A 25321-nucleotide genomic window follows, 5' to 3' on the forward strand; every position below is an offset into this window, starting at 1 on the left:
CGTATTATATAATGATACAATTTCAAAACCAAGTCAGTGTGATTTATAGATCTTATTCAGATTTCAAGTTTGTCATTATTCACATCTGTGTGTCTATCATATCTGTCTATGCAGTCTTTTTCACCTGTATAGATTTTTGTAACCACCACAAGAATTAGAAGGCTTCAGTCAGTTTATTTTTAAAAAGAAACTTTGGAAGAACTCTGCCATGAATGGAAAGTGGCTATGAGCAGCTAGAAGACAAACTTACTTTAAAATAAATACAGTATAAGTAAATAATGTCTAGATGGTCTAGCTGGATACTGTTGCCTGCTGAAGGCAGGCAAACAGTACTTTGTTTGTGTTTATCAAACAAAGGGATTAAATGTTGAGGCATAAACATATATTAGCACCAACTGAGCCCCTCTTCTAGAACTATTGAGAATTGAAAAGAGTAAATAGATTTCTCGCTACACAGCTAAGTGAATGCAGGTCCACCTCACCAAAAAATGTTCTCCCTAAGGAAATGCTATATCAGCTTATTAAATCTTCACAGAATCCCTAAGAGGGAAGTTCTATTATTTCTCATCTCACAGGTGAGAAAACTGAGGCTTGAAGTAGTGAATTCACTTGCCCATGGTCACACTGCTTAGGAATGGGAGGAACTCAGAATTCAAACTCAAGTCTGTCTGACTCTCAAACCAGAGGTTTCTGCAGCCCTGGGAAGTCAGGACTGGGAACCCCAGGCCTGGAAGTCCACAGTCCCTCCCAAAACTCAGACCCTCCAGGTATCTGCAGTCTCGTCTGCCCAAGAGAAATGGTTTCAATACAGCCCAGTCTCCCATAGCCCAGACAGGAAGACTGGGCCCCTCAAAGGAGGTCATATCACCAAAGGCCCCCAAGGGAGCTGAGTGGAGTCAGTTGGGGCAGGTGTGCAGCTCTTGGCCTGGATCTGGGAGGCTGCGGTGTGTAGCTTTGGCAGCGTCTGGGTAGTGGTTAGAAGCTTGGAGTCGGGAGCCTGCGTATGTGCACATCTTGGTGTCCTCACCTTGCATGCTCTATCCAAAGGACTTTGCCATATGCCTCACTTTGCCCATCTGTAAAGTGAGGATGGTGATCTAACATCACCAGTATTTAAAATTACTGTTCCAAGGAACAGTCTCCCTAACTCCCACTCCTAGGGAGCAGGGAAGGGAGGCCCCTTTCTCACTCCCCCTTGCCCTCCCTGGATGATGCCAGCCCCTCTGCTTATGCCCAGGGCAGCTGCCACCACCTTACAGGCAGGCTGTCCCTGGTGTAACCAGGGAGCCGTCCAGCAGGTTTTTCCTCCTCTCGACCTGTCTGCCGCAGGGCACCCCGCCATCCTCTCCCCGCCTTGGCTGGGCCTGTCCCTCTGTAGGCACAGATGCTGCACTCTGCCAGACGCAGCCAGCGGGCGGCAGGTGAGGTGTCGAGATGCCCAGCATCTTCGCCTACCAGAGCTCCGAGGTGGACTGGTGTGAGCCCAACTTCCAGTACTCACAGCTGGTGGCCGAGTTCTACAACACGGTGAGGGGCCGGGTGGGGAGGGCTGGCAGGACAGAGTCTCAGCTGACAGGGGTTCAAGCCCCAGCTCCTCCACCTCCTTGCTGGGAAATCCTGCTCCAGTGGCCCGTCTCTCTGGGCCTCGGTTTGCTCATCTGTTAGGCAAGGCTTGCCTTGCTGGCTATCATTCACTAGACTGTCTCTGTTTGACATGAGCCTCGCCATAGTGACCTGAGAAAGAGCCCTCTCTGCCCTGCTGGAGTGGAGGATACAGAGGCTGCTCCGGGCATTCATAAGCCAGGGTGATGGTGCTGTAAAGGGGGGTGCAAAGGCGGCTTCAGAGAAGCCGAGAGGTGGCTTCTGAGCCAGTGGTGGAGGGGTGGGTCCGAGAGGACTTCCTGGAGCAGGCGGTTATGTCTACTTCATTCTCAGCTATACTCTCAGCCCAGGGTGACTAAATCATCTCGGTTTACTGGGACTGTCTTGGCTTCAGCACCATAAGTCTTGTGTCAGGAGACCCTTCAGTTTCAGGTATAACAGGATGACTGGTCATCCTTTCCCCAGCTCTTGCTATGGGGGCACAGCAAAAGAGCGCAAAAATCCTGTGTCAGTGGCAGTGGCATTTAACTGAAGGTTGAGATCTGTGAGTGACCAAAGACACGTGCAGCTATGCTATCCTGTGCGGGCTGCTGGGGACATTTCCTGGAGCCCCCAGGATGGTGGGTAATGAGGAAACATCCTTTACTCTGTGCCCTGCACACAGTACATGCTCAATAAGTGATGAGCATGCAGTCTTGCACGTAATGGCCTTTATCGAGCACTTACTGTGTGCCAGGCATCGTCCTAAATATTTTGCCTGAAAAACCCCATTTAATCTTCCCTCGGAATTAGGCACCACATATAAAGATCCCCAAGAGGAGGGCATGGCAACCCACTCCAGTATTCTTGCCTGAAAAATCCCATGGACAGAAGATCCTGATGGGCTCTAGTCCATGGGGTTGCAAAGAGTCGGACACAACTGAAGCAAATTAGCACACATGCATAGTGTATGGAGTTAGTTAATCCCATTTTCCAGGTGATGAAACAGGCATCCAGGGAGACTGAAGGATATGCCCAGGGTCACCCTCGTACTCAGAGGTGGGATTTGAACTTGACACATCCAGGAGAGGTTTTTTTCTTGGGGAGGGGGAAGCTCAGTGCCACAATACCCAAGTTGCTCTGACTCTGTTACCTTTGACCTCACCACTTTCCAGAGCTGGAGCATGAGAGTTTGAGAACCGAGGCGTCCCTGAGGTTGCCCCAGCTTTTGAGGTACTGACCCTTCCTGGCCCTCAGTGGCCTTATAAAATGGGAGGGGGCTGAATATGCCAAGGCCTAGAGGCAGAGAAGAGGGCTGAGGATTCTGGAACCCTCCTCTCTGCATTCCCCAGCAGTCCAGAAAGTTCCATCTCCAGACCCACCCCACAGAAGGCGTGGAGAAAGGGCTGGCTCAGGTGTGGGCTGCATCCGGATCCGTGTGCTCTTGTGCAAAATTCCCCTCCATGCTATCCTTCTTCAACCTGTCTTTTTTTTTTTTTCCGCTGTGCCTTGGGGCTTGCAGGATCTTAGATCCTGGACCAGAGATTGAAAGTGAAAGTGAAGTCGCTCAGTCGTGTCCGACTCTTTGTGACCCCATGGACTGTAGCCTACCAGGCTCCTCTGTCCATGGGATTTTCCAAGCAATAGTACTGGAGTGGATTGCCATTTCCTTCTCCAGGGGATCTTCCCGATCTAGGGATCGAACCCAGGTCTCCCGCATTGTAGACAGATGCTTTACCGTCTAAGCCACCAGGGAAGTCCCAGAGATTGAACCGTGCCTATTTGCAGTGGAAGCACAGTCCTAACCACTGGGCTGCCGGGGAAGCCCTCAGCCTGTCTCTAAATGTGGAAAATTGAATAGCCTGTAGATAACTTGCCAAGGCTGTAGGTCTAAAAACCGATTCTGGTCATGACACATATTCAGACAGATTTCTACATCATCAGCATCCAATACCTGCCTTTCCAGATACTTATCAGACAGAAACAGAAGTTTCACCAGACAGTATTTGCCTTGGACATCTTTTTTGTTTGTTTTTTTTTTCTTTTTTGGCTGTGCAGCTTGTGGGATCCTAGCTCCCCGACCCAGGGATCGAAAGCGGGCCCTGGCAGTGAAAGTGCCAAGTCCTAACCACTGGACCACTAGGGAATTCCTTAGGATGTCTTTTATTCTACTCAAAAGGCTTTGGCAAATAGATCAGGGCATGGGGAAATCAAATCTGAGTTGTTATAGAAGAGACTTTCTCCTCCAACACACTTCCGAGTTCCCTAACCCCATCACTATAGCTAATAAGGCATATACTTTGGGGATCCACAAACTCCCTTTATATATATATATATATATACACACACACATATATATAATTTATGTATTTATTTTGGGCTGTGGAGGCTTTTCTTTAGTTGCGATGAGCAAGGACTACTTTCTAGTTGCGGTACTCGAGCTTCTCGTTGCAGTGGCTTCTCTTGTGGTGGAGTGCGGACTCTAGGGCACCCAGGCTTGCGTAGTTGTGGCATGTGGGCTCAGTAGTTGTGGTGCACAGGCGTAGTTGTTCTGCAGCATGTGGGGTCTTCCCAGATCAAGGATCCAACCCGTGTCTCCCGTATTGGCAGGCGGATTCTTAACCCCTGAGCCAGCAGGGAAGCCCCCACAAACTCTTTTTGTGAAAACCAGATAGACAGTGTTGTTTAGCTAAGTCATGTCCAACTCTTTGGCGACCCCATGGACTATAGCCTGCCAGACTTCTTCTGTCCATGGGATTCTCCAGGCAAGAGCACTACAGTGGGTTGCCATGCCCTCCTCCTGGGGATCTTCCTGACCCAGGGATCAAACCCAGGGATCAAACCCATGTCTTCTGCATTGGCAGGCAGATTCTTTACTATCTGAGCTCCCTAGAAAGCCCAAATAGACAGTAGTTTTGGATTTTGGGGAGCCACATGATCTCTTTCAAAACTACTCAATTCTGCCCTTGTAGCTAGAAATCAGCCAAGATGATATGTAAACAGAAGAACATGGCTGAATGCCAATAAAACTTTATTCGTGGACACCAAAATGTGAATTTCAAGTAACTGTCAAGTGTCACAATATTGTCCTTGTTTTAATTTTGAAACCTTTTTTTTTTTTCCCTCTTCTGGGATGTTCCCCGACCAAGAATGGAACCCTTGCCGCCTGCAATGGAATCTGAGTCCTAACCACTGGACCACCAGAGAATTCCCTTTTTGTGACCTTTTAAAATTGTAAACATCATTCTTAGCACATGGGCCATACAAAAGACAGTGGGCTGGATTTGACTCAGGGGGCTGTAGTCTGCTTCCTGTTCATATAAGAAGTTTTTCTTTTTTAAAGCCTAAATAGAAAACAATATATATATTTCTTTTCGGCCTCTCAAATCAGGAGTTAAAAATGAGTTGGTTTTTTTTTTTTAATGAATGTGGTCACACTCACATTCTGCGGCCTCCTTCGAGCAAGTTGACAACTTGTGTCAAGATATCAATTTACAGGGACTTCTCTGGTGGTTCAGTAACTAAGACTCTGTGCTCCCAATGCAGGGGGCCCAGGTTTGATTCCTGGTCCAGGAACTAGATCCCACATGGCACAACTAAAATTTCAGATGCTGCAACTAAGACCCGGTGCAGCCAAATAAAGAAATATTTAAGAATATTTTAAAAGACATCAATTTACAAATAAACTTTACCCCTGACCCTGCCATTGTACCTCTAGGAACTTTCACCAAAGAGATAATCCCTATGGCTGGCAAAGTTTGTGTATAATGTCACCTCTGGGACATTTGCAATGGCAATAAATAAGTGACTGAAAAAGAAGCCATAGAAAATTCCTGGTAGTTTGGTGGTTAGGACTCTGCGCGTTCACGGAAGAGTGAAGGGAAAGTGTTAGTTGCTCAGTTGTGTCAGACTCTTTGCGACTCCACAGACTGTAGCCTGCCAGGCTCCTCTGTTCACGGGATTTCCCAAGCAAGAATACTGGAGTGGGTAGCCATTCCCTTCTCCAGAGGACCTTCCTGACCCAGGGATGGAACCCGGGTCTCCTGCATTGCAGGCAGATTCTTTACCATCTGAGTCATCAGGGAAGAGGACTTGGGTTTAATGCCTGGTTGGAGAACTAAGATCCTGTAAACTGCACAGCCAAAAAATAAAAAGAAGCATAACATTTTCACCAATCTGTGTAGTGCTAAATACATGTCAGAATACTAGGCAGCTATTTAAAAGCATGCTTTTGATCTAGGTATGTAAATGAAAGATGATGTAGAAAAAAAAATTTTTTAATATTTATTTATTTCTGGTTGCATCAGATCTTAGTTGTGCCCATAGGCTCACAGCTCAGTCATTGCAGCACTTGGTCTTAGTTGCCCTTAGTATGTGAGATCTTAGTTCCCCAACCAGGGATTGAACCTATGTCCCCTGCATTGGAAGGTGGATTCTTAACCACTGGACTACCAGGAAAAGCCCATGAAAGAACATTTTTAACTCATTCACATGGATTTCATCACAATCCATTTAGGAGTCATAACCTGTAATTGGAAAACAGTGCTCTCTGAAGAATCTTTTGCTTTCTTGCTGATCTGCTGGAAAGGAGCTGTGAGCCTGGAGTTGGTAGATGCAAGGCCCAGCCCAACACTGTCAGGGTACAGAAGAAGGACGTGCTGGAGGACTTGGCTCAGGTTTCTGGAGGCTTCGTGGAGGAGGGCACCTAGGAGTTGGGTTTTGAAGGAAGAATAGGAGCTCACCAAGGCTGGTAGGAGTCTGGGAAAGGGAGCAGAAGAGAAGAAAATGATGTGCTAAGTCCTGGAAGTAAAAGAGAGACAACCAGTTTGGGAAAGTGTGTCTCTGTGCCCAAAATATGGGGCGAGATAAAGATGAAGGTTTTTTAAAAAATTAATGAACAAATTTTATCCTTGGCTGTGCTGGGTCTTCGTTGCTGCTCAGGGTCTTTCTCTAGTTGCAGCAAGCGGAGGCTCCTCGTTCACTGCTGTGTGCACGTGCAGGCTTCTTGTTGTGGTTGCTCTTCTTGCTGGGCACGGGCTCTAGGGCACTCAGGCTTCAGCAGTTGCGGCCCATGGGGCTTAGTTGCCCTGCGGCGTGTGGAGTCTTTGCGGACCAGGGATCTAACCCGGGTCCCCTGCATTGACAGGTGGATTCTTACCCACTGAGCCACCAGGGGAATGCATAGATGAAGTTTTCAATATTGAGTTGGAGTGTTTGAAATTTATCCTGTATTCACTGACTGACTCATTATGCATTCAGCAAAAATGCTATAAACCAACTTGTGTTGGGTGATTCCAGGTCCCAGAGAGGCTTAGGGTCCCCAGGCTGTGGAGGGGGTGGTTCAGAATTAGGAATGGACTCCTCCCAACCCCATGGTTAGCTCATGACTAAGGGAGAAAGAGGGCTCCCGAAGTAATGGTGGGGAACTATGGGGTGGGGTCTGACACCTCCGTTTGGTGGGTGGGGGAGGGAACCTCGAAGCTTAAGGAATAAATTAATGTTCTCTAAGGTGGATGGGTCAAAGGAAACAGCATATGCCAAGGTCTTGAGGTGAGAGACGAGAACTGGTAGCTGGAAGCCAGCACCTAGGCTGCCTGCCGGAGGGGGCGGGACGGAAGGTGAGAAAAAGGGCTGGTGAGGTTTCCAGAGGCCAAGACAAGGCTGCCAGGCAGAAGAGTCCACACGCCATCGTGCGGGCAGTGGGGAATCATGGCAGACTTGGGAACATGGGGGACTCCACACTGTGAGGGTGGCTGGGACACCTGATTGCATTTAACAGTCTGGCCAGGAGTCTGGAAGTGTGGTCCAGCTGGGACAGAGTGTGGTGGGGGTGTGGGAGGGTTGGGATAGGATGAGCATGGTGCATGGTGCGTGGTGCGTGGGCCACCCCAGTGGGTGCCTGTTTGCTCTGGCTTGGTGGCCTCCTGCTGGGCTGCTGTTAAGTTGGGAGAGTTTCAAGTGGTGTAGGGAGATGTTTCAAGGCTCCCCACGCCCCCCACTTTAACCTCCAGAGGCAGCTGTGCTGCTGAAATTTCTTCCCTGGGATCCTGCCAAAGTTTCAGAAGCTCTGCATCCCATCCTCCCTAGAAAACTCCCTCCCAGATGCTCAGATCCAGAGCAGTGGGATGGCGTGCCTGCTGTGGGGAGCTGCATGGGCAGGTGGGAATGAGTAGGGCGAGTCTGGTGGGGGGCAGGTATCGAACTGGTGGGGAGATAAGAGCCAGGAGGTTGCCAGCTGCAGTACCCACACCTCCATCAGCTTCCTCACCTCCTCTTTGGACAACCTTGGCATGGCTAGCCTCTGCAGTGTGCTAATAACTCCTGTCTCTCTCTTCCCTGGATATGTGACCCAGGCACAAGGCCCGCCCCTCTCTGAGCACCTGGCTGTGACTGACAGGTCCCATGAGCTCAAAACCACCCCTCCCTCTTCTGCCTTTCTTCTCCTCAACATTCACAGCAACAGCAATTTCTTTTCTTTTTTTTGCTTCATTGCACATCTTGCAGGATCATATTAATAGTTTCAGGGACCAGGGATTGAACCTGTGCCCGGCAGTGAAAGTGCCGGGTCCTAAGCACTGGACGGCCAGGGAATTCCCACAGCAACAGCCATGAATTCCAGAGCACCTCTGGTATGCCAGGCCCAGCAGAAACCGAGGAGGGCATGGTTCCTGCTCTCTCAGGGAGAGCAGATGCCATGAATAGAATAATGGCACAGCTGAAACTGATGAGAATGCCCTTGCTACATCCCGGGCCCAGACTCAGTAGGTCCCTCTGGCTCTCTCTTCCCCTTCGGAGAAACAGGCCTCTGTGACCCCCACCCTGCTGGCCTCCTAGAGCTGACGCTGGGGTAGATTGAAATGACCTCTTTATTTCCCTCTTCATTCATCGGGAACTGCTGGAACCAGGCACTACTCCAGCTCCAGGGACACAGCGGTGATGAAAGCAGACAGAAATGCCTGCCGTCACGGGGCTGGAATGGGTCCTCCCCAGTGGCTCAGCAGGTAAAGAACCAGCCTGCAATGCAGGAGACAGAGGAGGTATGGGTTCAGCCTCTGGGTGGGGAAGACCTCCTGGAGGAGGAAATGGCAACCCATTCCAGTACTCTTGCCTGGAGAATCCCTTGGACAGACGAGCCTGGTGGGCTCCAGTCCATGGGGTCACAGAGAGTTGGACACGACTGAGTGTGCATGCACGGGAGGTGGGGTTGGTGTCCTGGGAGATGGAAGCACTAAATGAGAGTCAACGGTATAGGATGCCAGGTTGTGGTATCTGCTAGGGAAGAAAAACGCATTCCTTCCTTCCTCCTATTCAGCAGATATTGACCATGGTGCTCAGTCATGTCTGACTTTTTGGACCCCGTGGACTGTAGCCCGCCAGGTTCCTCTGTCTGTGGACTTTTCCAGGCAAGAAGACTGGAGTGAGTTGCCATTTCCTACTTCAGAGGACTGAGTTCCTATGCAACAAGGGGGTTTCTGTGGGGCGCTGGGACTTCCCAGGTGGCTCGGTGGGTAAGGAATCTGCCTGCAGTGTATGTATATATACACACACACACACAAATAATATATATAAAGTATATATGCCTCACTACTTGTGGCATCTTAGCTACCCCGCTAGGGATCAAACCCGGGGCCCCAGCAGTGAGAATGCAGAGTCCTAACCACTGGATCACCAGGGAAATCCTTTTCCATGTTCTTTCCCATTATGGTTTATTATAGGGTATTGAGTATGGATCCCTGTGCTGAAAAGTAGCACCACATTATTTATTTTATATTCGGTAGTATGTATCTATTAATCTTACACTATAATTTATCCCTCCTGCCCACCCCGCCCCCCCAGACATGTTTCTTGATTTGATTGATTTAACAAATTCTTCTGGAGTGCCTACTGGGTGCCCAACTTTAAAGGCATTGGTGACACAGCTGAGGATAAAACAGGTGTTTTCTGTCTTCATGGAAGCCACAGAAGGTGAAGTCGCGTCTTGGAAAGAAGCATGTTTTTAAAAAGTATTTATTAGGCTGCTCTGGTCTTCGCTGGTGTGCATGAGCTTTCTTTGGTGGTGATGAGCTGGGGGCTGCTCTTCATTGTGGTGCACAGGCTTCTCACTGCAGTGGCTCCTCTTGTTACGGAGCGCAGATTCTATCGCGTGGACTTCAGTAGTTGCGGCTCTGGGCTCAGTGATTGGGACTCAGACTTAATTGCCCAGCAGCATGTGGAATCCTCCCAGACCTGTGCCCCCTGCACTGGGAGTGTAGACTCTTAGCCACTGAACCACCAGGGAAGTCCAGGGGCTGTGGTTTTAGCCCAGGATGGTGGGTAAATGAGAAAGGCTGAGATGAGATGAGGCGTTAATTCAAGTCAGTCTCCTTCCTTCCTCCCTCTCCTTCTTCCCTTCCCCCATCTCGCTCCCTTTCCTCCTTCCAGCCCTAAGGAATCCAGCCACATCCACTTACCAGATGCCCTGCCCGATTTTGATGATCCAAACAGCAAAGCATTCTAGAATAATAGCTGCCCCATGGCACACTGTGCAAGCACCAGGCGTATGTATGCACTGTTGACACATATTCTTTTTTTAAAGAAATCTTAATTTATTCGGCTGCATCAGGTCCTAGTTGTAGCATCCAGGATCTGTTAGTTGTGAACTCTTATCTGCCACATGTGGGATCTCCTTCCCTGACCAGGGATCATACCTGGGCCCCCTGCATTGGGAGTGCAGAGTCTTAGCCACAGGACCACCAGGGAATTCCCCTGACACATATTCTTTGCATGTACTATTCTCTACAAAACTTTGCTGGGCACCTACTGCATGCCAGGCACTGGGGGCCTGGCAGCAGTGAACAAAACTGCCAAAACGCCCTGGGCTGGCAGCACTCAGTTCTCTAATCCTCACCGTGGTGCTCAGAGATAGGGCCTGTGGCGGTTTTTCTTAATACTTACTTGTTTATTTTTGGCTGCACAGAGTCTGCGTTGCTGCTCCGGCTTTGTCCTGTTGTGACAAGTGGGGGCTACTCTCTCGTCGCAGTGTGCAGGCATCTCATTGCAGTGGCCGTTCTTACTGCGGAGCAACCGGCTCCAGGCTGTGTGGGTTCAGTAGCTGTGGCCCACGAGCTGAGTTGCTCCTCAGCATGTGGGATCTTCCGGGACCAGGGAGTGAACCCCTGTACTGATAGCCAGATTCTTAACCACTGGACTACCAGGGAAGTCCCAAGGCCTACATTTTATAGGGGAGGAAAATGAGGCACAGAATAACCCCCAAACTCTGACTGGATACCTGGTAAAGGGAGGGTCTTTGAGGGTTTTTTATTTCCTTTTTTTGGCCATGCCAAGTGGAATGCAGAATCTTAGTTCTCTGCCCAGGAATCAAACCCATGCCCCTTACAGTGGAAGTGTAGTGTTTTAACCACTGGACCACTAGGGAAGTCCCAGGGACTTTGTTTCAGACACTGGTAATATTCTTGAAGGGAGGGTTCCCAGATGGCTCAGATGGTGAAAAAAAAAAAAAAAAATCTGCCTGCTAATGCAGGAGACTGGAGAAGACTCTTGAGAGTCCCTTGGACTGCAGGATCAAACCAGTCAATCCTAAAGGAAATCAACCTTGAATATTCACTGGAAGGACTGATGCTGAAGCTGCAATAATTTGGGCACCTGATGAGAAGAGCCAACTCATTGGAAAGACCCTGATGTTGGGAAGGAGTGAAGGCAAAAGGAGAAGGGGGTTGACAGAGGATGAGATGCTTGGATGGCATTACCAACTCAATTGACATGAGTTAGAGCAAATTCTGGGAGATAGTGAAGGACAGGGGAGCCTGGCATGCTGCAGTCCATGGAGTCGAAGAAAGACCCAACTTAGTGACTGAACAACAACAACAACAACGTCCTTGAGCACACAGACGGTGCTGAAGGGGTGGATGATTGTTGAGCGAATGAATGAGTGAATGAATGACTGAACTGAGGTGAAGTCACCTTCTGGGGCCGGGACCCAAGCAGTCCAGCTCACGTGCGTAAGAGCTCGGGACTGGCCATAATCTCAGGCGGGTGCCTCACCCAACTCTTGGAGTCTGGGTGGGGCCAGTGATTGGGAAACTTGGGCTCTGATTCTATCAGAGACTCCAGAGCCACTTGGAGCTTGTTAGTCACAGGCACCGCCCGTCACTGTGTCCTCATTCTACACAATCAAGGACGTTCAGAATCCCTACCTTCATTCTGCAGGCAGCTGAGCTTGGAGCATAATAAGCCTGCTATTAATATCTCCTTCAACAATAACAAGAGCAGCAGCAGCCTTTACTATTTCTTGAGCTGAAACCATGCCCCCAGCAAGGTAGCTTTTCAATGCCTGGCCTCATGCACCCCTCATCCCTTGCCAACAGCCTTCATGGTAGCATTGCTGTTGTTCTCGTCCAGTCACTCATTGTGTTCAAATTTTGTGATCCCATGGACTGCAGCACACCAGGCTCCTCTGTCCTTCATCATCTCCTGGAGCTTGCTCAAACACATGTCCATTGAGTCAGTGATGCCGTCCAACCATCTCATCCTCTGTAGTCCCCTTCTCTTCCTGCCTTCAGTCTTTCCCAGCATCAGGGTTTTTTCCAATGAGTCAGCTCTTTGCATCAGGTGGCTAAAGTACTGGAGCTTCAGCTTCCATAGAAGTCCTTCCAATAAATATGCAGGGTTGGTTTCCTTTAGGATTGACTTGTCCTAAAGGATCTCCTTGCTGTCAACAGACTCTCAAGAGTTTTCTCCAACACCACAGTTCAAAAGCATCCGTTCTTCAGCACTCAGCCTTCTTTATGGTCCAACCCTCACATCTGTACATGACTACTGGAAAAACCATAGCTTTGACTATTCGGACCTTTGTCAGCAAAGTAATGTCTCTGCTTTTTTAATACACTATCTAGGTTTACAGTAAAACAGGAGAGGATCATCAAAACCTAGACAGCATTGATGGTGCATGAATTTCACTGGTGCATGAATTTCACTAGTGCATGAAAGGGGGACTCACAGAAATTAGACAACACATCCAGGAAACAGGGGAACCCCCCTTTAATCATCACCACACATCTAGTCCTCTTGTTTTTCTTTAAATTTTTTAAAAAAATTTTATTTATTTGTTTAGCTGCAAACAAATTATTTATTCGTTTGGGTCTTAGTTGCGTCTTGTGATATCTTTGGCTGTGGCATGTGGGATCGAGTTCCCTGACCAAGGGTGGAACCTGGGCCCCCAGCATTGGGAGCACAGACTCTTAGCCACTGGACCACCAGGGAACTCCCATCCTATCTTTCAAAGCATGGGGTAAAAGCAGACTTCAGAGCTGTGCAACCTCGGAGGAATCACTCCACCTCTCTGAGACTTAGGTTCCACATTGCCAGACAGGAACTAGAAAGCCTGGCCTTGACGGGTGTGTGAGGATTAAGAACAACCTGTAAAGCCACGTGCTCAAAAGATTAGAAAGTAACAGTTATAGCGCCTTCTATTCAGAACTTTCTAGATGCAGGACCCTCTGCCAAGTATTTTTTTTAAATTCACTACTTTTTTTGACTGAGCTGGTCTTTGTTGCGGTGCCCAGGCCTTCTCTAGGTGTGGCATGTGTGGGCATCTCTTGTTGGGGAGCATGGGCTCTAGGTACATGGGCTCAGTTAACTTGGTGCCACTCAAATTAGTTGCCCCTCAGCATGTGGGATCTTCAAGGACCAGGGATTGAACCCATGTCCACCGCACTGGCCCACCAGGGATGTCCTTGCCAAGTGTTTTCCCGTGTGTGACAGGTAAATCCATTTGAACTGTTTTGAGAGACAGTCAATAGGAGATCACTCTCCCCTTTCAGCTTCATTAAGAAACTGTTTAGGGATTCCCTGGTGGCTCAGTGGTGAAGAATTCCCTTGCCAGTGCAGGAGACACAGGTTCAATCCCTGAGCTGGGAAGATCCCACACGCCTGGGAGCAGTTGAGCCAGTGCGCCACAACTATTGAGCCTGTGCTCTAAACCCTGGAAGCCTTCACGCCACAACTACTGAAGCCCGTGCTTGGAGCCCTTGCTTTGCAATGAGAAGCCACTGCGATGAGAAGCCCGTGCACCACAACTAGAGAAAGAGCCCAGAAGCAGCAACAAAGATCCAGCACAGCCATAAATAAATATTTTATAAAAAGCAAGCTATTTAGTTCCTCTTCAGTGTTTGGCATTGGAATGGTATTATGTGCATGTCTGAGGTTGTTGCTGCTTCTCCCGTCAGTCTTGATTCCAGCTCGTGATTCATCCAGCCCTGCATTTTGCATGGTGAAATCTGCATAGAGGTGAAATAAGCAGGGTGACAGTATATACAGTCTTGTCATACTCCTTTCCCAATTTTGAACCAGTCAGTTGTTCCATGTAAGGTTGTGACTGTTGCTTCTTGACCCACATACAGGTTTCTCAGGAGAGGGTTAAGTGGTCTGGTATTTCCATCTCTTTAAGAATTTTGCGTTTGTTGTGATCCACACAAAGGCTTTTGCATAGTCAGTGAAGCAGAAGTAGATTTTTTTGGTATTCCCTTGCTTTCTCTATGATCCAACAGATGTTGGCAATCTGATCTCTGATTCCTCTGCCTCTTCTAAACCTAACTTGTACATGCGGAAGTTCTAGGTTCATGTATTGCTGAAACCTAGCTCAAAGGATTTTGGGCATAACCTTGCTAGCGTGTGAAATGAGTGCAGTTGTACAGTTGTTTGAACATTCTTTGGCATTGCCCTTCTTTGGGATTGGAATGAAAATTGACCTTTTCCAGTCCTGTGGCCACTGCTGAGTTTTCCAAATTTGCTGACATACTGAGTGCAGCACTTTAACACCAGCATATTTTAGGGTTTAAAATAGCTCACCTGGAGTTCCATCACCTCTACTAGCTTCGTTCATAGTAATGCTTCCTAAGGCCCACTTGCTTCACACTGTAGGATGTTTGACTCCACACCATCGTGGCTATCTGGGTCATTCAGTAAGACTTTTTTGTACTGTATTCTGGCTCCTGAGGTTATAATGGAGAAGGCAGAAGCCACAATCCCTATTCTCAAGACTAGATGTAGCAGGAGACCCAGATAGTTCTAGAACAGCAAGACCAGGGTCAGGAACATGGGACTGCATGGGACACAAAGGAAGACCACCCTGACCCTGCCTTGTGGGCTTAGGAAGGCTTTAGGAAGAAAGCAATCCCCAGGCTAAATACAGAGTAGTTGGGCTGGCAAAGAGGGCTACATGGGAATGAGAGCCTTACAGGCAGTGGGAAGAGTCTGTGAAAACTCCAGGAGGTAAGAAGTAAAGGAAGACTCCTCTGGAGGAGCTGAGTTATTCTTTCCACCCAGATTGTACAGTTGAAGGTGGGGAAAGTTAGCTATGGAGGGAATGTGTACGCCAAGTTAAAGAATCTGGATTTGATGCATGGGAGTCACAAATGTGTTCTAAGTGGAGGCTTAAGAGTTTGGGAGGCTGGATGGCTCAGCATCTTCAGGCATGCTTGGTTTCCCCAAGGGCTGGCATGTGGCTGGAGATGGAGGGGACACCAGATTTGTGTGGGGTTTTTGCCCATTCAGTATCCATGGCTCCATTTCCCCTTCATCAGCCACCTGGTTATGGTCTCGGTGGGATGGTCACTCAAAGTAGTCTCCTCCAAGGATCAGATGTGGCCCAGGCTACACTCTTCAGACTTTTTTTTTAAATTAATTTGGCTGTGTCAGGTCTTAGTGGTAGTGTGTGGGATCTTCCATGCAGCTCATGGACTCTATGGTTGTGATGCATGGGCTCAACAGTTGTGGTGTGTGGGCTTAGTTGCTGTGTGGCATGTGGGATCTTAGTTTCCCAATCAGGAACTGAACCTGCTTCCCCTGCACTGCAAGGTGGATTCTTAACCACTGGACCACTAGGGACATCCCCACTCTCCAGAATTTGAAGTTTGGGCTTGCACAGTAAAGACTGAATACAGTTGTTTTCATTCATACCCAAAATTGTCCCCTGGAGAGATTGTCTATTAAAGGGCCAAAGCTATTCTGGTTTCCGGTTTTCTTGTCCTCTGCAATTCCTTTAATTATTGAGCTCATTGTAATAAATGAATGAATGAATGAACAAATACATGAATAAATAATTTGGTCAATTAAATAAGTACCCACACACGTGCACACACACACAATTTATATTTATAGTTTAAGTTCATCAGAATCATTTTCTGTTGCTTGCTACGAAAGAACCCTAGCTAATATACCACTGCTGATGGATTCATGGGGCTCAGCCTGTAGAGAGCTACCTTACCGCTCCTGGGCATACATCTGGAAAAGACAAAAACACGAATTTAAGATGCATGCGCCTCTGTGTTCATAGCAGCATTGTTACAATAGCCAAGACATGAAGACAGCCTAAATGTCCTTTGGCAGATGAATGCGTAAAGAAGATGTGGGACCTACACTCAGTGAAGTACCGAAAGTGAAAAGTGAAGTCACTCAGTCGTGCCTGACTCTGCGATACCATGGATAGTAGCCTGCACCAAGCTCCTCCATCCATGGGATTTTCAAGGCAAGAGTACTGGAGTGGGTTGCCATTTCCTTCTCCAGAGTACTACTCAGCCATAAAACCAAATGTAACAGGACTTCCCTGGTGGTCCAGTGGTTAAGAGTCTGCCCGCCAGTGCAGGGGATGTGGGTTCGACCCCTGATCAGGGAACTAAGATCCCTCATGCCATGGCACAGCTAAGCCCATGTGCTGCAACTACTGAAGTCTCCACACACCCAGAGCCTGTGCTCAGCAACGAGAGAAGCCACTGCCACGAGAAGCTTGTACACTGTATTGAAGAGTAGCCCCTATTCACCGCAACTAGCCCCCATTGCGCACAGCATTGGAGACCCAGCACAGCCATAAATGAATACAATTTAAAAAAAAGAATGAAACTTTGCCCATTGCAGCAACATGGATGGACCTAGAGATTAGCATACTAAGTGAGGTAAGTCAGACGGAGACAAATATCATGATGTCACTTACACGTGGAATCTAAAAACAACGCAAGTGAATTTATTTACAAAACACTCACAAAGAAAACAAACCTACGGTTATCAAAGAGGATGGATACACCAGGAGCTTGGGATTAACAGATACAAACTATATATATATATAAAATAGATAAACAAGGACCTACTGTATAGCATAGGAAATCATATTCAGAATTTTGTAATTACCTATAATAGAAAAGAATCTGAAAAAGAACAAATATATGTGTAACTGAATTACTTTGCTGTATACCTGAATTTAACACAACATTGTAAATAAGTTGTACTTCAATTAGGAAAAAAAAAAAAAAAACTAACCAAAAACCAAGACAAAGAAACAAACAAGAAGGGGAAAGAGAGAATATTGGAAAGATAGTGAGATGCATTAAAAAATGGAAAGATGAGTTGTTTTAGGAAGGCTGGGACCTGCAGTAGGTCTGCAGGATTCAGCAGATGTGCAGATACCGTCCTCAAGCATTCGCTTTTTTTTCCCTCAGCCTTGTCTTCTCATGGGTTGCAAAATGGTTGTCACAACTTAAATATCACAACAATATCCCAGGGCCTCTGTAGAGAGCTGTCAATGATGCAACTCGATCTTGGTGACTCCCAGGCTTTGTGCCTGTTCCAAGTTTCAAACTCCTAAAAGAGAAAGCCTGGTATCCTGCTTTGGCATGAGTATCTATTCCAGTGGGGTAGGGTTTTGTGATATAGACAGGGCAAGTTGGGAAGGAGGGGCATCTCTGTGTTCTAGGATAGCTGCTGTGAACTGGGTGGCCCTCCAGGAGTTGTGTTTGACCTTGTCCATTGATAAACATCAGAGACTTGGGCATGGAAAACAAGTACATAGGTGGGACCATGGGCTTGGAAACCAGTTTGCCAAGGCTAGGTTCTTAAATGGTGACCTTTGAGCTGATTCCATCATTGTCCCAGGAGAGCTTTGGAATCAGGAGGGCTCCTGTCTTGGGAAACTGTACAGGTGACCAGGACCTAGGCTAGTAGATGCTGACCTTGTGTCAGGTGAATGATTTTCCCCATACCCACCACTGTGCTCTGTAATTTTTTTTTTTTAATTTGGCTGCTTCATGTCTTAGTTATAGCATGGGGAATCTTTAGTTGTGGCAAGTGGAATCTAGTTCCCTGACCAAGGATAGAACTCAGACCCCCTGCATTGGGAACTCAGAGTCTTAGCCACTGGACCACTAGAGAAGTCCCTGCTCCCTGTATTTCTTTTCTTTTTTAGTACTTATTTATTTGGCAGAGTTTAGTCTTAGTCACAGTCTTAGTTCTGGCATGCAGGATCTTTTGTTGAAGCACATGGACTCTCTAGTTGTGGTGTACAGGCTCAGTAGATGTGGGGGCTTAATTGCACACGGGATTTGAGTTCCTTGGCCAGGAATTGAACCCATGTCCCCCACACTGCAAGTAAAAGTGTTAATTGCTCAGTCCTCTCTGATTCTTTCACAACTCCTGACAGGTAGCCTGACAGGAGCTGTAGCCTGACAGGTTCCTCTGTCCATGGAATTCTCCAGGCAAGAATACTGGAGTGGGTAGCCATTCCCTTCTCCAGGGGATCTTCCCGACCCAGGGATTGAACCCAGGTCTCCTGTATTGCAGACAGATTCTTTACCAGGGAAACCCCCTGCATTGCAACGTGGATTCTTAACCACTGGACTGCCAGGGAAGTCCCCACAGGCTATTTTTTAGAAGTGAGTCACTAGGGTATTGCACTCTCTTTCCTTGTCTACAAGGCCAAGGCCAGTTCATGACCACTGTGTTTGCATTTCAGTCCATAGGAAGTAGAGAGCAAGCCTCAAGCAGCTTCTTGAGAACTGACCTGGAAGTTATAGTGATGATTCATTTACAGTCCTGTCCCATGGGCTAGAGCAGATCCCAAGGCCACAGTGAGCTGCAAGGAAGGCTGGGGGATGTAGTCTTTGGCTGAGTAGTTGAATGCCCAGCTCAAACTTGGGGGACACTGTTGCTGAAAGGAGAATGTTAGTAGATAGTTTTCACCACGTGCATTGCATGAGTTAATGAGCCCACGGAGTAATGGATGGAGAAATGGATCTACCAATGAGTGGTTGACTGGTCAGCTGAAAGATGGATAGACCCTGGGCCAGTTCACTGCCTGAAAGATGGCTGCTGACCAGCTGGGCAATGACTGAGGGCGACCGTGCTCGGCCTCCTCTGTCTTGACAGCCCCTCACTATGCTTTCCGCTTCCTTCTCCAGTTCAGCAATGTCACCTTCTTCATCTTTGGGCCCCTCATGACATTTCTGATGCGCCCATATATCCAGAAACGCTCGCGCTACATTTACGTGTTGTTCATTCTCTTCACAATCACAGGTAGGTGGGGACATGGGGACAGTGCGGGGGTGGGGGGCAGAGGGACAACACCCTTGACCACCTGCCTTTGTCTCTCCCTCCAGGACTGTTCTCCATGTACTTTCACATGACGCTCAGCTTCCTGGGCCAGATGCTGGATGAGATCACTATCCTGTGGCTGCTGGCCAGCGGCTACAGCTTATGGTTGCCCCGCTGCTATTTCCCTGCCTTCCTAGGGGAGAACAGGTGGGGCAGGGGCCGGCCCTCTGTCAATCCTACCAGAGCCCACCTATCCTTCAGACCCTCTTTGGAGTCCCTCCCCTCAACACCCCAGGACCTTTTCCTGACCCTGCCTGACCTAGCCGGACTTCCAGGCACCCCTCTTCTGAGCATACTTGGGAGCCCTGGAATCCTCCCCTGGTTGTTGTTCCGTCACTCAGTCATTTCTGACTCTTTGTGACCCCATGGACGGCAGCCCCCCAGGCTTCCTCGACTTTCACCATCTCCCGGGGTTTGCTCAAACTCACGTCCTTTGAGTTGGTGATGCCATCCAACCATCTCGTCCTCTGTTGTCCCCTTACCCACCTGCTTATTCTTCCTTTTATCCCACCTGGAGAGTTGAGAGCTTCTCCAGGGCCTTTCTGAGCCTGCTTTGGGGTTCCAGGCGTGTGCGTGCTCAGTCGTGTCCGACTCTTTGTGACGCTATGTACTGGAGCCCACCAGGCTCCTCCGTCCATGGGATTCTCCAGGCAAGGGTACTGGAGTGGGTTGCCATTTCCTTCTCCAGGAGATATTCCTGATCCAGGGGTGGAACCCGGGTCTCCTGCATTGGCAGGTGGGTTCTTTACCACTGAGCCACTGGGGAAATCCAAGCCTTCAGGACCTCTCTCCTAATAGTTTCTGGGACCCCTGGTGCTCCTTCCTTAATCCCACCTGGCTCACCTGAGACTCTTGCCTGAATTTACCTGGGCTTTGGGACCCTCATCTGACCTTTTTTACTGAGCCCTCTTGAGAGTCTTAAGACCTTTTTCTGAGCTCAGTTGGGCTTCTCAGAACCCCTTCCCTTTTCTTATCCATCTCAGCCATGAGATTTCCATGTGACTACCCAAACCCCACAGGAATACCCCTCAACCACCCTGCCCCTGCCTGGCCCCGCCACAGCTGAGACCTTCTCTCCCTTCAGGTCCCGGTACATCTCATTGATCGTCATCATCACCCTGGTCAGTACCTTCCTGTCCTTCCTGAGGCCCACGCTCAACGCATATGCCCTAAACGCCATTGGCTTGCACATTGTCTACATCGTGGTCCAGGAGTACAAGAAGTGGGTGTGACTGCAGGTGCCCCGAGAGGTGGCACCCCTTTCTCTTCCAGGAACCGCACCCACCCCCCGAAGAAAAGCCTCACCATGTTCCCTTCCCCAGGACCATTCACCAGCTAGGGCCAGGACCAGGATTTGAAATCTAAGGCAGAGTTTGTCCTTCTTCTCTGAAAACCTCCAAACACACATACAAGTGGAGAGCATTGTATCATAAACCTCCATGTGCCCACGAACCAGCCCCAACAGCATGTTGCCAACCTGCATTCCTTTTTTTCTTTTTCTTGGCCACATGGCACGTGGGATCTTAGTTCCCCAACCAACAATGGAACCTGCACCCCTTGCATTGGAAGCTCAGAGTCCTAACCACTGGACCACCAGGGAGGTCCCCAACCTGGATTCTCTATCCCCGTAGATTTCATGTAATGTCACCCATTAATTGTTCAGGGTTTCACTTTCCTGATAAAAAATTATCATTTTTAACCCATGCTAGGTCTTGGCAGGCTAGAGAAGGAACTCCCAAATGGGGCCATTTAAGGAGAGTTGTATAAAAGGGTTGTTTACAAAGAAGAGGGCAGACTGTGGGAACATCACTAGAGATCATTTAGAACCCCTCTGTTAATACGGGACTCCATGCTCATCAGGAGACCTGGGATGGGGAGTGATGGCAAGGAGTGATTGCAAGAATCTGGAAGGAGAGAGGTAGCAGAGAGTCTTCTTGGCCAGAGCTGTGACCTCCAGTTGTTGGTTACAGTCAGCCTGAGCCAATCCCAGAGGGAGGTTGTGTGGGCCAAATCCAGGATAAGGGCCAAGCCCTTATCCTTGGGCTCCCAATTGGGTAAGTCAATGATTTCCAGTTGGGTTGGCCAACAGTTTCCAGTTGGGATGGCCAATGGTTTTCATTTGGATTGGCCAATGGTTTCCAGTTGGGTAGGTCAATGGTTTCCAGGTGGGTTGACCAATGGGGAGCCCCAGCAAGGAATCAAATGGTGGAGGGAGGGTACAATTGGAATATTTATTTCCAGGTCCGCATAACTCAGCTCCCCCACCCCATACCCTGCCAGCCCTTGAGGCTCAGGGCTGGCTGGGGAAAGGTAGCGGAGGATCTAGAGAGACGAATGGAAGATGCTTCCTTAGAACAGCATCTATAAATAATACCAGTTTGCACTGACCTTTCCTCAGTTTCCCAAAGACGTCTTCTTGTGCTCGGTCTTGTTTAAATCAGAAGGCAAACACAGTCCCTCAGGTGTTCCTTCTTTTATAGCAGTCCTCTCCCCCTTCCCCCTTTCTTCGTGCCTCTGGTTTGATAACAGAAGCTCAAAGATTTGTCCTGTAGTACATGCTGAATCTTGAATTTGGCCAACTGGTTCCTGTGGTGTCTTCCAACCTGTTTCCTTTTTTTTTTTTTCTCTGCAAATTAATAGATCTAGTTTTAGCTTTAACTTTTTTTTCCACTCCATGTGTGGCACTGGGTGCTGCCTGTTCCAGCCCATTAAGACCCCGTAACGAGTGGTCGTCCTGCTTTCAGTGCCATTATGTTTGCTCTGTGGGGATTCAGATGGTGTCATCCAGATCCTTCGTTATAAAGTTTTCTACAGACCTTTCCCCTAATGATTCCAGCAGCCATTTCATGCTGTCTCCACCCGTGATCTCCTTAGAGGGCGCAAAAGGGTGGTTTTCAGATTCTATTATTCCTTCTGCCTTCCTTGTCTGGACTCCATCCATCCAGACAGAAGAATGTTTGCTCATCAACCTTGAAATACAGTTTGGACAGGAAAGACAGGATTGGGAGTTAATTCTTTCCCTTTTGAAAATTAATTTCCAGAGCAATGAGTTGGTGCCTTAGCCATTTCTGGTAAGGACCAATGAGAGTTTTTGTTTTTTTTTTTTAAGCATTATGAACTCATGGACATTTATCTCTGAAGTGTTTCAATCCATTGCAGTCACTATGCTGTATTTTTAACTTTTTATTCTGAAATAATTACAGGCTCAGAGCAAGCTGCAAAAATAGTACAGAGTCCTGTGTACCCTTCACCCAGATTCTCCCCACCTCCACCAGAGGCAGCATCTTGTGTAATTACATGTGTGTGCATGCTAAATCACTCAGCCATGTCCGACTCTCTGCGACCGCATGGGCTATAGCCCACCACATTCCTCTCTCAATGGAATTCTCCAGGCAAGAATACTGAAGTGGGTTGCCATTTTCTTCTCCAGGCAATCTTCCCAACCCAGGGATTGAACCTGTGTCTCCTGCATTGGCAGGCAGATTCTTTACCATCTGTACTCAAATTTTACCAATTCTTAGGTGTGTGGTTTTGTTTTGTTTTGGTGTTCAGACTGTCCCCTTTTAGGCTAGCAGGCAGGGCTTGCACTTTGACCCATGAAGGAGTTATTGCCTCATTAATATCTCATAAGCTCTTTCCCAAGAGACATTGGGTTAGTTCTGCTGTTGGGGAAATACATAGTCTAGTCCTGAGTTGTCCCATGACATGGGACACCCTCCCACACACATACACATGTATTCTCAGAGCCACATGGACATAAATTCCCATGCACCAGCCCACAGGTGCACATACACTTATACCCCAAAGCACAAACACAGAAGGGCTTGTTGGCTGCGGCTTCTGTATTCTGATAAACCTGATTCAGACCCCACATACTGGCTGTGTAACCTTGGGGTGGGGTATGAGGCATACTTAATCTCACGTGCCTCAGTTTTCTCATCCACAAAATGGGAACAATAGCATTGCTGTGAGCAGTCCCCACGTGTTAGCATGGGTCTGGCCCCTCCCCCACCTTGCCCCGTGATCCTTCCCTCCTCTGAGCCTCCTCTCCTGGAATAGAGGAATTTCCCATCAGCCCCCTGGGGCTCTGCTAGCTGAGTCAGGCTCTCATCTCCCTTCTTCCCTCCCTAGGACCAATAATAAGGAGCTCCGGCATCTGATTGAGGTCTCCACGGTTATCTGGGCTCTCGCCTTTACTAGCTGGATCAGTGACCGCCTGCTTTGCAGTTTCTGGCAATGGATTAATTTCTCCTACCTGCACAGCATCTGGTAAGCATTTACCCTGTGGTCTTGGGCTCTAGGGGCTTCCCTGGTGGCTCAGACAGTAAAGAATCCACCTGCAATGTGGGAGACCTGGGTTCACTCCCTGGGTCAGGAAGATTCCCTAGAGAAGTGCTTGGCAACCCACTCCAGTATTCTTGCCTGGAGAATTCCATGGACAGAGGAGCCTGGCAGGCTACAATCCATGGCATTGCAGAGTCAGACATGACTGAGCAACTAATGCTTTCACTTGGGTCCTAGAAGCAGAAAATCTCAGATGCCAGAGCTTGGAGCAGGAGCCTGGGGGAAGCGGGGGCAGGCACAGATCCTGGGATGTGTGTGTATGTCTTGGGGATGTGTGGTCAGGAGATCCCTTTTGATGGCCAGGATCCAGGAGAGGTGGGGCTGGGGCCATCAAGCTGACTGCTGGGGCATCTTTTCCCTCTCTCCACCTTGTCACCCAGGCATGTACTCATCAGCTTCACCTTCCCCTATGGCATAGTCATCCTGGCTGTGGTGGATTCCACATACGAGATGCCGAACAAAACCATCAAAGTCCGCTACTGGCCTCGGGACACTTGGCCCATGGGGCTGCCCTATGTGGAGATGGGTGATGACCACAAGAGCTGCTGAGGTCCACCAGGGCTTCTTGATCACCAGACACCTACGCATCCACCGAGGACAGCAGCCTGTATTGGGAGACCGGGAGATGCTCGCAGTTCTGCGCTCCGGCTCCCTCTCCTCATCATCCTGGTCCTCCGTGCCCCCGTACCGAGGCAGGGGATGGACTTCATGACCTCTCTGTGCTGCAGTCTGATGACTCTGGAGCTGCCCTCCATGACCCGCCTCCATCCTCTTTCACTTCCTCTTCCAGGTTTACCGTTTCACACGGCCTGTGGGGCTGGATCTCTGAGGCGCTGTGCTTCTGTGGGAGCCACTGGGAATGACCTCAGGCTGGGGCTTGGTCCCTGGGCATCTTATAAACAGTGGTGGTCACTGTGAGACTCTTCAGACCTGTCTTTGGCTGTGCAGTGTCACTGATACTTGGGAGGCATCCTAGAGAATGGACATGTTTTCTGGTCACCTTACACTCAAGCATGTGTGCTAGTGATAAAGAACCTGCCTGCCAATGCAGGAGACATAAAAGTCGCAGGTTTGATCCCCTGCATCAGGAAGATCCCCTGGAGGAGGAAATGGCAACCCACTCCAGTATTCTTGCCTAGGAAATCCCATGGACAAGAGGAGCCTGGGCGCTACAGTCCATGGGGTCTCAAAGAGTTTGAACATGACCGAAGTGACTTCATGTGCATGCAGAGACCTCAGGGATCCTCACATGCTCACACGTGCTCCCACGGACTTATGGGGCTGGTAGCGTTGGAGCCTCATGGAGGCCTGGACTGGGTGACATGGGTGCTGTGTGCTGAGCTTAGTCACTCAGTCATGTCTGACTCTTCGTGACACCATGGACTGTAGCCCACCAGGCCCCTCTGTCCATGGGAGTCTCCAGGCAAGAACACTGGAATGGGTTGCCATGCCCTCCTCCAGGGGATCTTCCCAACCCAGGGATCAAACTCAGGTCTCCCTCATTGCAGGTGGATTTTTTTTACCATCTGAGCAACCAGGGAAGCCCATGAATACTGGAGTAGGTAGCCTATCCCTTCTCTAGGGGATCCTCCCAACCCAGGAATCGAACTGGGGTCTCCTGCATTGCAGGCAGATTCTTTAGCAGTTGGTAACAGGCAAGCCCATGGTGGCTGGTACAGGCTCTCAAAGTGAGAGGAGAGAGGGAGGAGGGTGGTTTCCACAGTGGTTAAGAGCTCAGGGCTTGGAGTCAGGCAGATGTAAATTTGAATCTTGCTCCACTATTTCCTATTTGTATTTTCTGAGGGAAGTGATTTTTTTACCCCTCTACCTCTGAAGTTCAAGGACCTTGTCTGTAAAGCACTCCTTCCTTCTTTAGATTTCTGTGTAGATAAAACAAGATAACATATGTAAAGTTCTCAGAATGGTGTCTGGCAAACATCCACCCATCTACTCATCCTTTATCTGTCCATTCATCCATCCA

At 48.7% G+C, this 25321-nt stretch overlaps 1 protein-coding gene across 1 annotated transcript; it reads left to right on the forward strand.

Moving 5' to 3' along the window:
• The first annotated feature begins 1434 nt into the window (after window positions 1–1434).
• Window positions 1435–23889, forward strand: ACER1 (alkaline ceramidase 1). Its single transcript, XM_052644284.1, has 6 exons — window positions 1435–1527; window positions 18804–18918; window positions 19002–19143; window positions 20081–20218; window positions 23128–23265; window positions 23721–23889. Exons 1-6 carry the CDS (start codon window positions 1435–1437, stop codon window positions 23887–23889), a joined length of 795 nt encoding a protein of 264 aa, XP_052500244.1.
• The last annotated feature ends 1432 nt before the right edge of the window (window positions 23890–25321 follow it).

This window comes from Budorcas taxicolor, chromosome 7 (assembly GCF_023091745.1).
Source record: "Budorcas taxicolor isolate Tak-1 chromosome 7, Takin1.1, whole genome shotgun sequence".
NCBI classification, from domain to species: Eukaryota; Metazoa; Chordata; class Mammalia; order Artiodactyla; family Bovidae; genus Budorcas; species Budorcas taxicolor.

What these genes read in the sequence shown, in the direction of transcription:
- ACER1 (XM_052644284.1), top strand. Translation starts at nt 1,435, where the DNA reads ATGCCCAGCATCTTCGCCTACCAGAGCTCCGAGGTGGACTGGTGTGAG. An exon ending in CATTCTCTTCACAATCACAG is followed by an intron (nt 18,919 to 19,001) that starts GTAGGTGGGGAC and finishes CTCTCCCTCCAG; the next exon opens with GACTGTTCTCCATGTACTTT. An exon ending in GTGGTCCAGGAGTACAAGAA is followed by an intron (nt 20,219 to 23,127) that starts GTGGGTGTGACT and finishes TTCCCTCCCTAG; the next exon opens with GACCAATAATAAGGAGCTCC.